This window comes from Ranitomeya variabilis, chromosome 4, assembly GCF_051348905.1.
Source record: "Ranitomeya variabilis isolate aRanVar5 chromosome 4, aRanVar5.hap1, whole genome shotgun sequence".
NCBI classification, from domain to species: Eukaryota; Metazoa; Chordata; class Amphibia; order Anura; family Dendrobatidae; genus Ranitomeya; species Ranitomeya variabilis.
The window spans coordinates 50,709,686-50,725,456 of record NC_135235.1 but is presented as its reverse complement, the minus strand read 5'-3'; the positions used below and the strand labels follow the sequence as shown (position 1 = coordinate 50,725,456).

The window sequence follows — 15,771 nt, the reverse complement described above, 5'->3', positions numbered from 1 at the left end:
CATAAAGAACAAAAAGTAATGGCCCACATCAAGCCATGACCTCAATATCATCAACTCTGGGATTACATGAAAATATGGAAGGATTTGTGCCAGCCTACATCCCAGATCTGGTTTGTTCTGCAAGATTTTTGCAACAATTTCCCTGGCGACTTCTTTCAAAAACTGTGCGCAAATACAAGTGTACCTAGAATAATGAATGCTGTTGTGAAAGAAGAAGGTGGTACACCAAATATTGATTTTAGATTTTTTGTGTCTCCATTCACTTTGCATTTTTGTTGATTTTTGTTCATGGATAAAAAAATAAACTATTAACACTTTTATTTTTATTTTTTTTAGCATTCTTATTTTGCATGTATATGAATTGTGAACCTTTGTGTGTTAGTACTTATAATTATAATCAATATTTACCTCTAGGTAATTGTTAAAGTAATTTCCTATGACTTCAAAGCAGCCATTAGGCAGTTGTTTGCTCTGCAGCCAATCCACGGAATCTTGAATGTCTTTCTCATCAATTGGAATGAACTTCTTCGCCCCATTGTAAACCTTGACTACAAATGCAGTGACCCTTCAAGGAGAACATTGCACATTGAAAGGAATTGTACAGGATTAGAACATCATATCTATCCTATCTGACCAAGCAGGGTTCACGGTAAGTAGTGAGGCACATTAAGGCTTTGAATTTGATCCATAAATCGAAATTAAAGCCTACCCCAATTACGCTTCCTTCAGGTAATATGGAGATAGCTTTTAATCTAGTAAGTTGTATTATTATGGAGTAATATTTTAAAGCTTTATGTTTTAAAATTGTTTAAATTGATTAGCTATCTATATATTACCCCTCGAAGCTCATGTCTTGGTGAACGGTGTCCTCTCAAAAACATTTCCCTATTCAAAATGGGACACATCACGGTGGTCTCTTCTCACCCCTTATTTTTGTAATCATTCTTAAACATTTCCTTTGACATAATTGAACTAATAACATATACAAACACTAAAATAGCTACATATGAAGGTGACATTTTTTTAACATAGATTGTAAACTCCTTTCCCAATCTAATGTTTAAGTTTAGATTTTTTTACCATCCTTTCAAATTTTAAAATTAATCTTTGGAAATCGAAAGCTTTGAATATCTTGCCTACAATGTCCTTAATAAGCACAATAGAAGCCTCCTTTAGTCTCAGATGGGCCTCAAAATCACAAAAATGTCTGGGCATAAACATCTCTACAAGTGTTCCAGATACATTCAAGCTTAATTTTTTAATTTGCTGAAGTCTATACAAGTGGACTACAACCCATGGTCCAATAATATCTGTATGTAATTTGGCATATGTCTGATTACTAAAATGAACATATTACCTCTTATTTTATATCTCTTGGATATCCCTTATATCAATTGGTATTGCCATTTCCACTTTAAGCCCTGGGTGTGAACTGAACAGAGCTTTACTCTCTTCTCGACCCTCTTCAATCTGGCTTCCGCTCTTTACACTCTACTGAAACTGCCCTCACTAAGTCTCTAATGACCTACTAACAGCTAAATCTAATGGTCACTACTCCATGCTAATTCTCTTGGATCTCTCCGCAGCATTCGACACTGTGGATCATCAACTCCTCCTCACTATGTGTTCTCTCCCTCTACCAACCTACTTTTGCCTGACATTGCCATCTCTGTGTGTGGTTCCACCATTACTCCAAAGCAACATGCCCGCTGCCTTGGGGTCATCCTTGATTCCGAGCTTTCATTCACCCCCCACATCCGATCACTGGCTCGCTCTTCTTATCTGCATCTCAAAAACATTTCTAGAATTCACCCTTTTCTTACTTTCAACTCTGCAAAAACTCTTACTGTCTCACTTATTCATTCTTGTCTGGACTATTGTAACTCTCTACTAATCGGCCTCCCTCTTACCAAACTCTCCGCGCTCAAATCTGTCCTGAATGCTGCTGCCAGAATTATATTCCTCACCAACCGTTACACCGATGTCTCTACCTTATGCCAGTCATTACACTGGCTACCCATCTACTCCAGAATCCAGTACAAAACTACTACCATCATCCACAAAGCTCTCCATGGCTCAGCACCACCCTACATCTCATCTCTGGTCTCAGTCTACCACCCTACCCATGCCCTCCGCTCCACTAATGACCTCAAGTTAACATCCTCAATAATCAGAACCTCCCACTCCCGTCTCCAAGACTTTACACGTGCTGCGCTGATTCTTTGGAATGCACTACCTAGGTTAATATGATTAATCCCCAATCCCTACAGTTTAAACGTGCCCTAAAAACTCATTTGTTCAGACTGGCCTACCGCCTCAATGCATTAACCTAACCATCCCTGTGTGGCCCATTCAAAAAAACAAAAAAAACATAATCAGGTTCCTCTCATCATGTTCTCATACACTTTATGCAGTTAATAGCACTCTATGTCTGTACTGCTACATACTTAGGCAGTTAACTGGTTCATGCAGCTTTACATGAACACCCGAGCCTCACACTATGGCTGGTCCAAATAGCTAAAGCAATTGTTACCATCCACCTCTCGTGTCTCCACTTTTCCTCATAGTTTGTAAGCTTGCGAGCAGGGCCCTCATTCCTACTGGTATCTGTTTTGAACTGTGATTTCTGTTATGCTGTAATGTCTATTGTCTGTACAAGTTCCCTCTATAAGTTGTAAAGCGCTGCGGAATATGTTGGCGCTATATAAGTAAAAATTATTATTATTATTATTACTTTGTTTACTTCCATTCCATGAGTGTCATACAACTAGAGATGGGCGGACAACTGGATGTTCTGGTCTGGCGGGTTCAGCTGAACAGTTACAAAAAGTTCGAGTTCAGGTACCAGAACAGTACCTGGACCCGAACCCCGTTCACTTGAATGGGAGGCCCAAACATCCAGTGTTTGCCACGCTGTCATGTGCATGTGCGGCAAACACTGCTTCTGATCGGCGGTAAAATCATCACTGCCAGTCAGACAGCCGCAGTTCCCATGCAGTCAAAAGACAGAGTGAGCCCGAAGCTGTGATCGAAGGTATAAAGTTTATCTCTGGTCACTGCTGTCAGCTGATGGGACTACTGCTCCCATTAGCCAATGCATGCTGCCACTTATAACAGTGAGAGCAGGAGCGGCTGATGGCAGTGTTCATCAGCCGGCACCCACACTGTAAATAATTTGAAAAATAGGCATGGGTTCCCCTGTATTTTTGATAATCAGTCAGGCAAAACTCACAGTTGCGTGCTGCAACCATCACCTGTCAGCAAGGCTGGTTATCAAGAATAGAGGGGTACTGACTCAGATATCTAAAATTATTTAAACAAATAATTTAAAAAAATGGCGTGCGGTCCCCCATTTTTGAAAACCAGCCTTGCTAAAGCAGGCAGCTGGGGGCTGGTATTCTCAGGCTGGTAAGGCGCCATGGATATAGCCCCCTCAGCCTAAAAATAGCAGACCCTGCAGCTTCCCAGAAAAGGGGCATCTGTTAGATGTGCCAATTCTGGTGCTTTGCCCAGCTTTTTCTTGTAGCAGTGGCAAGTGAGGTTCATATTTGTGGGGTTGATTTCATCTTTGTATTGTCATCAGACGGCTTAGTAATTAAGAGGCGTCTATAAGACACCTCACCTGTCATGTTGGACGCTGTTCATTCTAGGGCGTTCAACAGACAGCGGTAATTCAGCTTTTGTCTACTATGCGCTCAGTGGTGTCAGCTAGATTTTGTCTAGCTGGTCCGGTGTTAATTTAGCTGGTGCTCAGATTGGAAGCTGGGCCAATCCCACTGCCTTTAAATAGTTCTTCTGAACATTGGGCGTCGCCGATTATAGCTTCTGTCTAGTGCTTGGTTATCTCGGTCTGGAGTGGTGAGCAAGGAGTTGTAGTATCGTATCTGGTGGTGTATTTCCCTTTGTCTTATTTACTCCTTCCTATATTTGTATTTGTTTTGCCCTGTTCACTTTTTGTGTATTCCTGAGTGACTACGGCTTGGTTCATATTTTCAGTTATACTTGTTTGTGCTAACTGTGGGTATTGGTATATTATCTCTTCACTGGGTGGTGGGTGGTTGGTTTCAGCCTAGGGTTGAAACAGGAGATAGGGTGAGGGTGGAGGCCTAGACATGCACACCATCAGTGTAAACTCTAGGAAGAGGGTCAGTCAGGATTTCCCTAGTCTTAGGGAAATTGCAGGGGCCCGGTTTATTAGCTCTTGCCCACCTAGGCTTCCCGTGATATCACCTATCCATTACTAATTAAATAGTTGTATTATAAATAAAAACACACCCAGAATAAACTCCTTTATTTGAAATAAAACAAAACACACATTTTTCAATTTTTTTAAAAAAAATAACAAACACAGTTATACTCACCTAACGCGTAGTTCCACTGAATCCCTCATGTTCTGTAATAAAACAAAAATAAAAAACAGCAATTTCCCTTAGCTGTCCTTTGTTCTTTCCCACGCTATAATCCATGTGTGGGGGGATAAACAGTTTTCAACCTGGATGGTGCCAAGATGTGACCATCCTGGCCGAGAACCACAGGTAAATGAGCTGTTGCGAGTGCAGCATCAGGGACTAGTGATGATGTCATCGAGGTTACTGTCGGTCACTGAGACTGTGTTCCCAGCCAGGCCCCTGAACTGTGGTGACCTCCCTCCAGTGAGATCACTGCTAGCACCGTGAGAAAAAGTCTCACGGTGCAGAGGCGAGATCACCGCAGTTCACTGGGAGAATTTCACTGTGGTGAACAATACAAAGGTGACACCAACCCCACAAATATGAACCCCACTTGTTACTGCTACAGGACAATTGGAAAGAGCTAGGCAAAGTGCCAGATTTGGAACATCTCATAGATGCACCTTTTCTGAGCAGCTTCGGGCTGCTAATTTTAGGTTGGGGGGTCAATACCCATGGCCCCTTGCCAGTCTAAGAATACCAGCCCCCAACTGTCTGCTTTAGCAAGGCTGGTTATCAAAAATATGGTGGACCCCACACAGCTTTTTTTAATTATTTATTTATTTAAATAATTAAAAAAATCAGTGTGGGAACCCCTCTATTCTTGACAACCAGTCTTACTAAATCTGACAGCAGTGAGTTGCAGCCCCCAGCTGTGAGTTTTACCTGGCTGGTTATCAAATATACAGTGGAACTCAGTCAGGGAGTTGTATAGCTGTACTGCACTGTTGCTGGGAAGCGCACTCTTCTAAAAGTGCACAAATATGAAACTGCACCCAATATATGGATATTTTTTCATGGTTTGTTGACAAGTCATTACTGAGTCCCTTTGAAAATAGCTATCCTGTTTCTGATCAGTAAATAGATGGATAATTTTTGGATGGCTTGATAAAATACCATTGTGATTGCTTAGTAATTTTTCTAATAGCAAAGTTGCAGATGTCAAAAAGGGATATTTTTTTCACTCTCGGTTTAGAATGGATAGCTTCTTCACTTGTTTTGTTACCTAAATAAAGGGATAATTTTTTCAACTTTTGAAAATGCACCATTGTTTCTTCATTTAGAAAATTGGAAAATAGGGATAATTTTTGCATGGCTTGTAAAGAATATATCTATCCAGAAAATATATTGCTGTCTGCTAATCTGAAAATCTTGGAAAAATGTATTGTTCTTTCATTTAGCAAAGTCAAACCTCTTGATACTCCCCAATGATAATTTATAATTTTTGTAATTCTGTTTGCACTGCCAATGTATAAACACTTGCAAGGCAGGTATCTGTCCCCCCAAAAAAATAATTGTTTGGACATTTTTAATTAAAAAGTTAATTAAACAGACTGTAAGTGCTGGGCGTTGCTAAACAGGCTTTTGGTTATCACAGTGGTTACCATCCATTTACATGCTGAAGTTACTTTTAGATTTTTAAGACTGTTTTTACATTGAAGAGCTCTAAAGGGGTTTGATACAGTTTTAGGAGACCTTAAATTATTTCACATCATTTTGGGGCAATTAAAGGCTTAGCAGCACTGGCAATTTGCAGTGAATCAAATTTTGGGGAAAAATTTGCTGAACCTTGAGAATTTCAATTTCAAAAGATTCGATCATCTCTACTTAATTGACTACTCTTTTTTCTATAGTTGGATTTTACAAAAAAAGGCATGTACTGCACTTCAGAGCTAGTACGCAACTGTATATTACATGGCTGTGTTGATGATGGCAATACGTTTGTCGTATATAACAAATGTCTGATGTAATCAAGCCAAGTTTTTGGAAACAGTGACGCTGATTTATAAATAACTTCATTATATTATCACATTGTTCTTAGTGAGGAGCTCAAAATACAAAAACTAAAGGAGTGAGACACAGAATAACTATCATTCCCAATGTTCTAATGTAAGCTCACTATAAATGTTCATTTTTCATACCTACCAAATATTTCCATCACCATAAAACATTGCATAGGATCCATTTTCTGCCCTATGTGTGAGCTGTTTTTGGTAGCCTGTGGACAGAAAATATTTTGCAGTCATACAAATAATATATTTTGTTATATAATTCATGCCTTTCTCAATCAAAACATGAATTTCTGCCAAAAGATTTATGCCACAATGTACTATAAAATAAACCTTTCAGCTCTCCTGTTACATCTGTTGTCATAAATACTTTTCTATTCTCTTAATAATAAAAATTCAAGTTTTGTGTTGTTTCTTTGTTATTACTCCTGAAAATGTAAGGAGACATTGACAACTGGGTGCCAATACTGTGTGGCAGTTTGACATGGTCATTACTGGCTGGACACTATCAGTCTGTGAGACATGTTTCATTGAGAAGTGTAAGGATGCTTTCACATTGTTTTATTTTGTCACACGTCAGGTGGCCCCATCGGAGCTTACATCCGAACCCCGAGCAAAACAGAATTCGGTTGGATGCCGACATGGTTATAGACTATAATAGTGCGGACAGAGTGAACCTGTGCTTTGCCGTACATCATTTTTGGGCATATACGTCTACTGGAGATAGACACCCAGACGGAGTCTAGACTACTATATCTGCCTCCAGTATGCGTATATGTCCATTTTGCAGTGGGGTTTGGGGGTAAGCCTTGACTGGGCCAACTGTCGTGTGACAAAGCACAATGTGAAAACACCCTTATAATAACACTCAATTGTCCCCTTTTCGTACATTTTGAGGAGGAATGACAATCATACTATGATATTGTGCTTTAATCATGTCACTCACCTTTATTCATCACTTTTATAGCCTCAGCTTTTTGTTCAGGTGCCAATTGTTCTGTACTCTCGAGATACTCCATTGTGGAAACATATCTTGCAAACTTTGCTAAATTCTGTTCTCCACATCCATCAGGCAAGTAGACCAGTTCGTCCAAATTAGGAATAACATTGGCCAGGAGATCACCTAGCAAGATATTATATAAATAATAAAGAAGAGTATATACAGTAGCATTATATTTCCCTTAAATGTAAGATTTCCTAAGATTACTATTGTTGAAAAAGGACTCACCCATAACTATGATGTGTGCACGTTCAGAGCCTGGGACCAGTCTCGCTGGAACATCCAAGTTAATAGCAATATCCTCACTGCTGTCTTATAAGAGTAGAAATAAAACTAAAGTTAGAATTTTTTCAGGGTCTGTCCTCATACCCCTGCTGGGAGTTTTAGTAGGGTATGATGCTTTACAATGGGCTGAAGCAGGGAGACTACAGATCTTGGCCTCCCTAGTCTCTTCATGAACAACCTTTAATATGGGTGGTGTCATGAATTTGCCTCCTCAGATCCTTGGGCACTGATTTTGCCAGAGGAACCTACAACCAGCCTAGATTTTTTTCTGTTGATAAGACTGCCCATGCACTACAGGGATAGCTTGACTTCACCTGAGCGGCAGACACTTCACAGTCTGGTAGTCTCTAATTCTGGCACTTATCAGTCCCCTAGAGCCATAATTTCAGGGTCTGAGTCAGTGACTCTGGAATCCATAAGACGGGTAAAGGTCCTTGTGGCTGCCATCCTCATGCTTCCATGAGGTCACCATTTTGCAGTAGTGTGATACTATAATATTGCATTATATGGATCAAGAAGTCAAACAAATGCAAAAGTAAACAAAAAAAATATATAAAAAATGGATCACCTCTCCTATCCCCAATTAAAAAAATAAATAAAAAAATAAACATATTGTATCAGCATACTGTATCTATAAACTATCAAGCTATTAACATATAAAATATTTTGCTATGTACAGTTAATGTTGTATGGGGGGGAATGTTCGAATTGCCATTTTTTTGTTGTCACATCTCCACCCCAAAAATAACAAATACAGGGAAAAGCAATAAAAACATCACCAAATTACGAGAGGAAGGGAGGACTTAATCTCCATGTTTGTCTCATGTCCCTTATTGCAGATGAATGTGTGAATGCAGAATCTAAACCTCAACCACATCAGTGTTAACTCATTATTTGTGCAGCATCTTCATTTGTCTCTGATTTTGCTCATGCTCTTATTTTACTTACCTGCTGGGAAAAGAAGGAATGTCTTTGTCCTTTCATCTTCATGTCCTTTTGGCTAAAGAGAAAAAAATTACTTCATGTACAGTTCATATATTTAACCTACTGTATTTTTTTTCATAGAAAGTTTGCAACTGTTGTATTCACACAAGGTGCAATCTGCTGTCACCGCTGACCCTGACGTTGGCTCTACAGGTCCTGATGCTTTGGCTACTTAGAACAACTAGAGTTTGCACATTAATCTCATATTTGATGTCTGGACCTGTTTATTGTTTTGTTACTGGACTGTTTGGGCAACTATCTGGCAACGTCATTAAGTCATTATGTTAGTAGTATATTATAATATTTGAGCACTACATGTTACATTATGGCTTCCGCCAAGTAAGCTCCCATGGATAATCCATAGAGTCGCACATATGCAGCTGCCATTCTATTTCTCAAGATAGCAGTGAGTTCCAGAGCTGGGAATAAATGTTCCTGATGACACAAACCTGTTAAAGTGAACCTTTCACACTTCTTTGGAGTCAATGCCACAATTCACAGGAGTGTTTCAGGTTTATTGTTCCTTTTGGTATGGAGGGGGTTAAGAGCTCTTGGTTTAAGTTGCTGAAATTCCATTTGGCTTTTGTCTCAGCTGCTCCTTCACTCCCCATTCACTATTTAATTTAGCTTCTGCTTTCCTCACATGCCAGCAATAGTTTTTTCTATCCTGTGTCTTACTTACTACTGTTGTGTTCATGGAGAAGGTGTAGAGCTTTTGGAGTGTTTGTGTTCCTTTTGATTCCTGTGGATATCCTTTGCTTGCGTGTTTCCCCTGTCTGTTTCTCCCTGTGCTGTCTTATGTTAGTAGTAAGACTAGTGTTTTGCTGCCCAGCTCACTATTTAGAGCTAAAACCCAGGGTCAGCCAGGGCTTAGGCACGTGATGGCAAGGGGGAAAGTACCCATCAAGAGTGATAGGGAGCACAGGTGTCAGCATAAGATGAGTGTTGAGGGGTCACCATCTTCTCCTCTCCCCATCGTCAAAGCTCACCTTTACCAGCTCCCTTGCCCCCGCTCTTTATGTCGCACGGCGGCTTCTCCCTGCCCTGGCGTTACAATTATCATTATGTCTGCAGATAAATAGTTTTTCAGAAATTGACAGGTTCCCTGTAAGATCGACACTATCGGAACATATGTTGAAATGTGCTCATAGCTACAAAATCTTTGAGCATTCATATTGCCCCACAGTTGACCTTCTAGGTAAATATATGGTAACTGGCAATCCAACATAGTTGCACGATTACTAAGTGTTCAGGTCCTCTCTATATAGCCTTAAAATGTTGTAGCACATTATATGTGCATTGTGGTTAATATCTCTCACCTTGATCTCAACGGTTTTCTCTACAGAGTCTGTTCTGAGATCCTTTCCTACCAAAAGAACATCTTCATTGCAATCTTCTTCCACGTCCAAGGACCCACTTTCAACATGAATGTTTAGTGTCTCTGAAAAATGAATGTAGAGTCCAAAGTAAGGGACATATTATAGAGTATAAAGAAAATTATCTATAATTTTGGTGCTCAACTCAAGAGTCGGAATATCAAACATCTGAGATTTTGAGCTACAGGAACCTTAAACTACCACTAAGGGCTCATTGACATGGTTCTAAAATGCGGTAATAGGGATCCCATAAAAAAGCATTGATACTCCACTGTCTCTCCAATATTTTTTTGGATTTGAGAAAACAAAAATCTAATAGTTTTGATTGTTAAAAAAAGTCATTTATACATAAAAATAATGAATCATTGCAGTACTTAGTTTTACAGCTGAAACATCCCAGGTGAACCTGTGCGAATGCCCCTCACAGACACATTGAGCCTGCTCCTTGTCCTGGGCTGTGATCAGATCTTCTGAGTCAGTCAGCGATGCGACAATCTGTTATAAAAATAAAGCAAATAAATGCAGACTTCATAAATGCAAAAAAGATAAAACATGTTCTTATTTTGCACAGTTAAAGTTTTTGGAGACCTGAGCATTAAATCATTGAGAAACTTAGCAAAATTATGAGTTGTAGTATAAAACCTACAATCACTTTTCCTCAACTGGCAACACCACAACAATGGAAAGGTTAATGAATAACTTTATAGCCGCACTGCAAAATGTATGGCCTGGATTAATTAGGACTAAAATTCAGTTCTATTCACTGTTTATTTCTCTTGTTTTATTGGTTACTGTATATTTTACCTCTCCCACCTCCCACCATCCACAGTTATCCACAGCGTTTTGCAGTGTTCATCAAGGGTAAAATTGATGTATACCCTTGACAGATCCCACAATGCCACTAAAGCCAAACAGTGACATGTGTCGTATATAGATCTCACTGTCCACAGTGACGTGTTGTACATTGGTCTCATTGTACACTGTAACAAGTGTTGTACATTGGTCCAATTGTATACAGTGTTGAATCTATGGGGTAATGTCAAGAGAAAGATGAGACACCAGACCCAACAATGCAGATGAGCTGAAGGCTGCTATCAAAGCAACCTGGGCTTCCATAACACCTCAGCAGTGCCACAGGCTGATCGCCTCCATGCCACGCCGCATTGATGCAGTAATTGATGCAAAAGGAGCTCCGACCAAGTATTGAGTGCATCTACTGAACATACATTTCAGTAGGCCAACATTTTGGATTTTAAAATCATTTTTCAAGCTGATGTTATAAAGTATTCTAATTTACTGAGATAATGACTTTTGGGTTTTCATTGACTGTAAGTCATAATCATCACCATTAACAGAAATAAACACTTGAAATAGATCACTCTGTTTGTAATGACTCTATATAACATAAAAGTTTCACTTTTTGTATTGAAGAACCGAAATAAATGTACTTTTTGATGGTATTCTAGTTTGGTAAGAAACACTTCCAATATCACAAATAATGTGATCTCTTACTATAGAAATAAAACAAGGCTAATGTAGACATCAGGCAAACCAGGGCTGTTGTCAGGGCCAATTGCACTTGCGGAGTTTCCAGTGAGCTGTTGTATACTTGCCAAGTTGAAGGTTCAGCTACAAAGTTCTCCTCTGGAAATCTGTCAACCAATGAGAAAAGCAAACAATTTTTTTGAACATTAAAAAATATTCAGAATGTTTCTTACCAAAATGCATTCCTTCTCATAGCTGAAGACCAAGGCTTGTATTGTAAATTTCTCTCCTTGTACCACAGAGGAGGGGACAATCAGGTCAATGAAGTAAGGTTGGAATGTGGTGAGTTCAACATCGATGACACTGTCTAAACCATTCTTGCCCAAGCAGAAGGCATCGGTTACCCATCTAGTGATACTGTGTGGAGTTGTTCGATTCAGTACAGCATGTCCATCAGAGCTGTAAGACAAGATGAATGTTGTGACGAATTAATGAATGTTTTTATTAGATAAACGTTAAAAAAAATTAAGGTAAAAAAAAGCCAAGAAACAGGTAAAATAATCTCAGAAAATGTGATAAAATATGTAAAAATACTAGGCAATAAATATTCACTAAATTTCACTAGGTTGTATCCTAGATATCTGCAACTGCCTATCCGTGGAGGTTGGCACCCTACTGATGAATGACAGTGGTGCCACCACTCCTTGGCAGCTGTCTCTACAATTGCCCCTATCATAGATAATAATGTGTGTATGGGCACATTCTATAATGTGTTGTAATAGTCATACAATGATATACCAAAAACTGTCTCCAATTGGGGAAAGACAGGGACAGATCATATAGGGTAAATCATAAATATTACTTATCAGATCATATTCATGATGGTAGCCTTAGAAATAGACGCAACGCTTTTCCCAACAGATTCATCTGGAGGCCGATCGGTTATGATAACCAAGATTGCATACCCAGCATGGCTTACAAATACTGATGTAAAATGCTGATCACATACTGAAAGTGTGAATGGGCCTAAATATAATAATGTGCAAATACCACAGGTATAGACATTAATGTAATAAAGTGATGGCATACTCACCCTACAGGAACTACCTCAAACAGCCAGGTGTCTGGAAAGTAACTTCTCGTAAAACGTTTCGGGATTTGTTTAGCAACATCTAAGAAAGGCAAATACTGCATTAAAAATAAATGTACTTGAGTCATTTGCTTCTTAAACCCCCAGCAACCAATTTGATTTTGGAATTTTTTTTCTCTTTTTCTTTTAATAGATAAAGTTTTTTTTACTTTTCTGTCAAAATGACCATATGAGGGTTTGTTTTCCGACTGGAGAGGAGTATGGAGGGGAGTATGGAGGGGGCACTGACTGGAGGGGAGTAGGAAGGGGCCAATTCGCGGCCAGACTGTGCTTGTCGCTGATTGGTCGCGCCCAGCCGGCTGCGACCAATCGGTGATGCGGGATTTCCGTGACAGACAAACAGACAGACAGACAAACAGATGGCAGTGGACCTTAGATGATTATATTGATATATAAGATTAACTGAAAACATTTTTTTGCACTTTGATTGCAGCGTCGCAAAACTTGTATAGTTTTTTTTTTACTTAGGTGGTGAAAACAAATTCAGCAATTTGTAAAACAAAAAAAAAAATCTGGCTTGTGTTGCCATTTTTTCACAAATGTAAGGCCTCTTTCACACGTCCCGGATCCGTACGATACAGATGGACGCCGGGAAAGAAGCGCTACTGTAAGCGCTTTTTCCCGGTGTGGGTGCTGAAGACGGCTCTCATTCTCCCCTGCTCTGCCGGCGATCTGCGCAAGCAGAAGAGAATGATGAGAGTTATATTAAAGTCAGAAAGCCACTACTGACAGCAGCATCAGAGGGGTTAAATGCCTGTGTGATTGTGATAGCACCGACCCTTACTGGGTGTTGCTGTGGGGTGTCAGCTGTCACATACAGAAAGAATGAAGAAAGAAGTTTGTTCACAGGTTCCTTGAGCAGGATTTTCTCCTGTTTTGTGGTCACAGTGATAAACCTTGACACATGCGACCTTCACATAAGTATTTACTGTAGATTTATGGATGTACCTTTAGTTGCTTTCTTTTTTAGAGACATACGGGGAGCCACGTCTTCTGAGCCAGTGTTGGTAAAAATGAGTAAGTAGTTTTCCTAAAAAAGAAAGAAAAATATTGACTTGGTCACATTAACCAACTTACTTTATATTTAGCCAGTCATCAAGAGGTGCTTTTTTTATTTGATGGATCTATTCATTCGCCCACTCCATTCATGAGACTTAGTACCAACAAATAAAACTGTTGACTGAAGAACCTGTATTAGGCAATATGTTACTGAAGAACTGGCAGTAGACACTTCATCACCAGAAGAATTAGCCATTACTAATGAAAATTAAATTCTGTTGAACCTGAAATCTTCCAAGATCCAAAGCCTTCTCTAGATAACTGCTTAATATTGTCATCTCTTGTTGGTCATCATTGATAGCTGTCTCATAAACTAATTGCTATTTATGTAACTAAAAAAACCCACAAACTTAACCTTTCCTCTCACCAAACCTGCACAGGTTTCTACAGGGGAACTTTAACCCCTTCATGACCTTGGGATTTTCCGTTTTTCCGTCTTTGTTTTTTGCTCCCCTTCTTCCCAGAGCCATAACTTTTTTATTTTTCCATCAATATGGCCATGTGAGGGCTTATTTTTTGCAAAACAAGTTGTACTTTTGAAAGACACCATTGGTTTTAGCATGTCATGTACTAGAAAACAGGAAAAAAATTCCAAGTGCGGTGAAATTGCAAAAAAAGTGCAATCCCACACTTGTTTTTTGATTGGCTTTTTTACTACGTTCACTAAATGCTAAAACTGACCAACCATTATGATTCTCCAGGTCACTACGAGTTCTTAGACACCTAACATGTCTAGGTTATTGTTAATCTAAGTGGTGAAAAAAAAATCCAAACTTTGCTAAAAAAAAACCAACATAAATTGTGCCATTTTCCGATACCCGTAGCGTCTCCATTTTTCGTGATCTGTGGTCGGTTGAGGACTTATTTTTTGCGTGCCGAGCTGACGTTTTTATTGATAACACTTTTGTGCAGATATGTTCTTTTGATCGCCCGTTATTGCATTTTAATGCAATGTCGCGGCAACCAAAAAAACTTAATTCTGGTGTTTCAAATTTTTTTCTCACTATGCCGTTTAGCAATCAGGTTAATTCTCTTTTTTGATAGATCGGGCGATTTTGAATGCGGCAATATCAAATATGTGTAGGTTTGATTTTTTTTTTATTGTTTTATTTTGAATGGGGCAAAAGGGGGGTGATTTAAACTTTTATATTTTTTATTTTTTCCACATTTTTTTTACTTTTTTTTAACTTTTGCCATGCTTCAATAGCCTCCATGGGAGGCTAGAAGCTGGCACAACTGGATCGGTTCTGCTACATAGCAGCGATCATCAAAAAGAACCTGAAGACTTACCCTTTCCGGCAAGCCTACAACCTGCAGTAATCACCGATCGACCAAACCACTGCACGACCAGCTCTATCCTCACCTACTGTATCCTCACCCATCCCTTGTAAATTGTGAGCCCTCGCGGGCAGAGTCCTCTCTCCTCCTGTTCCAGTTGTGACTTGTATTGTTCAAGATTATTGTACCTGTTTTTATTATGTATACCCCCCCTCACATGTAAAGCGCCATGGAATAAATGGCGCTATAATAATAAATAATAATAATCAGATCTCTGCTATGCAGCAGAAATGCAGGTGTGCTATGAGCGCCGACCACAGGGTGGCGCTCACAGCTACCGGGGATCAGTAACCATAGAGGTCTCAAGGACCTCTATAGTTACAATGCAGAAGCATCGCTAACCCCCGATCATGTGACGGGGGTCGGCGATGCGTGCATTTCCGGCCATGCGGCCGTGAGCAGTAGTTAAATGTCGTTGTCTGCGTTTGACAGCGGCATTTAACTAGTTAATAGCGGCGGGTGAATCGCGATTTCACCCGCCGCTATTGCGGGCACATGTGAGTTGCTCAAAACAGCTGACATGTCCCAGCTTTGATGCGGGCTCACCGCCGGAGCCCTGTATCAAAGTGCAGTATCTGACCTCGGACGTACTATCCCGTCCGTGGTCAGAAAGAGGTTAAGCTACTAAAAAAATAATAATTTATACAAAAAATAATAATTCTGTTATAAAAAATTGCAGTCACCAAGAATACCAATAACTTTTGTTTTTTAGTTACAAAAATTTTTCCCACTGATACCACCTCTGCATAAGAGCTGATTACTGCATAGGGTACTATTGGGGAAAGTCAAATCAGTAGATGTTTTAATATAAAATTCTGATTTCCACAAAAATGAGTATGAAGCTGAGACCTAAAGA

The 15,771-nt window shown here is 39.5% G+C and overlaps 1 protein-coding gene across 1 annotated transcript in view; it reads right to left on the bottom strand.

The window, feature by feature from the left end:
• LOC143769708 (alpha-2-macroglobulin-like protein 1) overlaps positions 1 to 15,771 on the bottom strand; it is a 271,438-nt gene that overhangs the window by 68,306 nt on the left and 187,361 nt on the right. Inside the window, exons 17-26 of the mRNA XM_077258494.1 lie at positions 13,467 to 13,548; positions 12,462 to 12,540; positions 11,602 to 11,827; positions 10,258 to 10,378; positions 9,827 to 9,948; positions 8,472 to 8,523; positions 7,467 to 7,550; positions 7,185 to 7,361; positions 6,375 to 6,447; positions 409 to 565 (exon numbers count right to left, since the gene is read on the bottom strand). Of these exons, the coding sequence (XP_077114609.1) occupies positions 409 to 565; positions 6,375 to 6,447; positions 7,185 to 7,361; positions 7,467 to 7,550; positions 8,472 to 8,523; positions 9,827 to 9,948; positions 10,258 to 10,378; positions 11,602 to 11,827; positions 12,462 to 12,540; positions 13,467 to 13,548 (1,173 nt within the window). The remainder of the gene's footprint in view (positions 1 to 408; positions 566 to 6,374; positions 6,448 to 7,184; positions 7,362 to 7,466; positions 7,551 to 8,471; positions 8,524 to 9,826; positions 9,949 to 10,257; positions 10,379 to 11,601; positions 11,828 to 12,461; positions 12,541 to 13,466; positions 13,549 to 15,771) is intronic.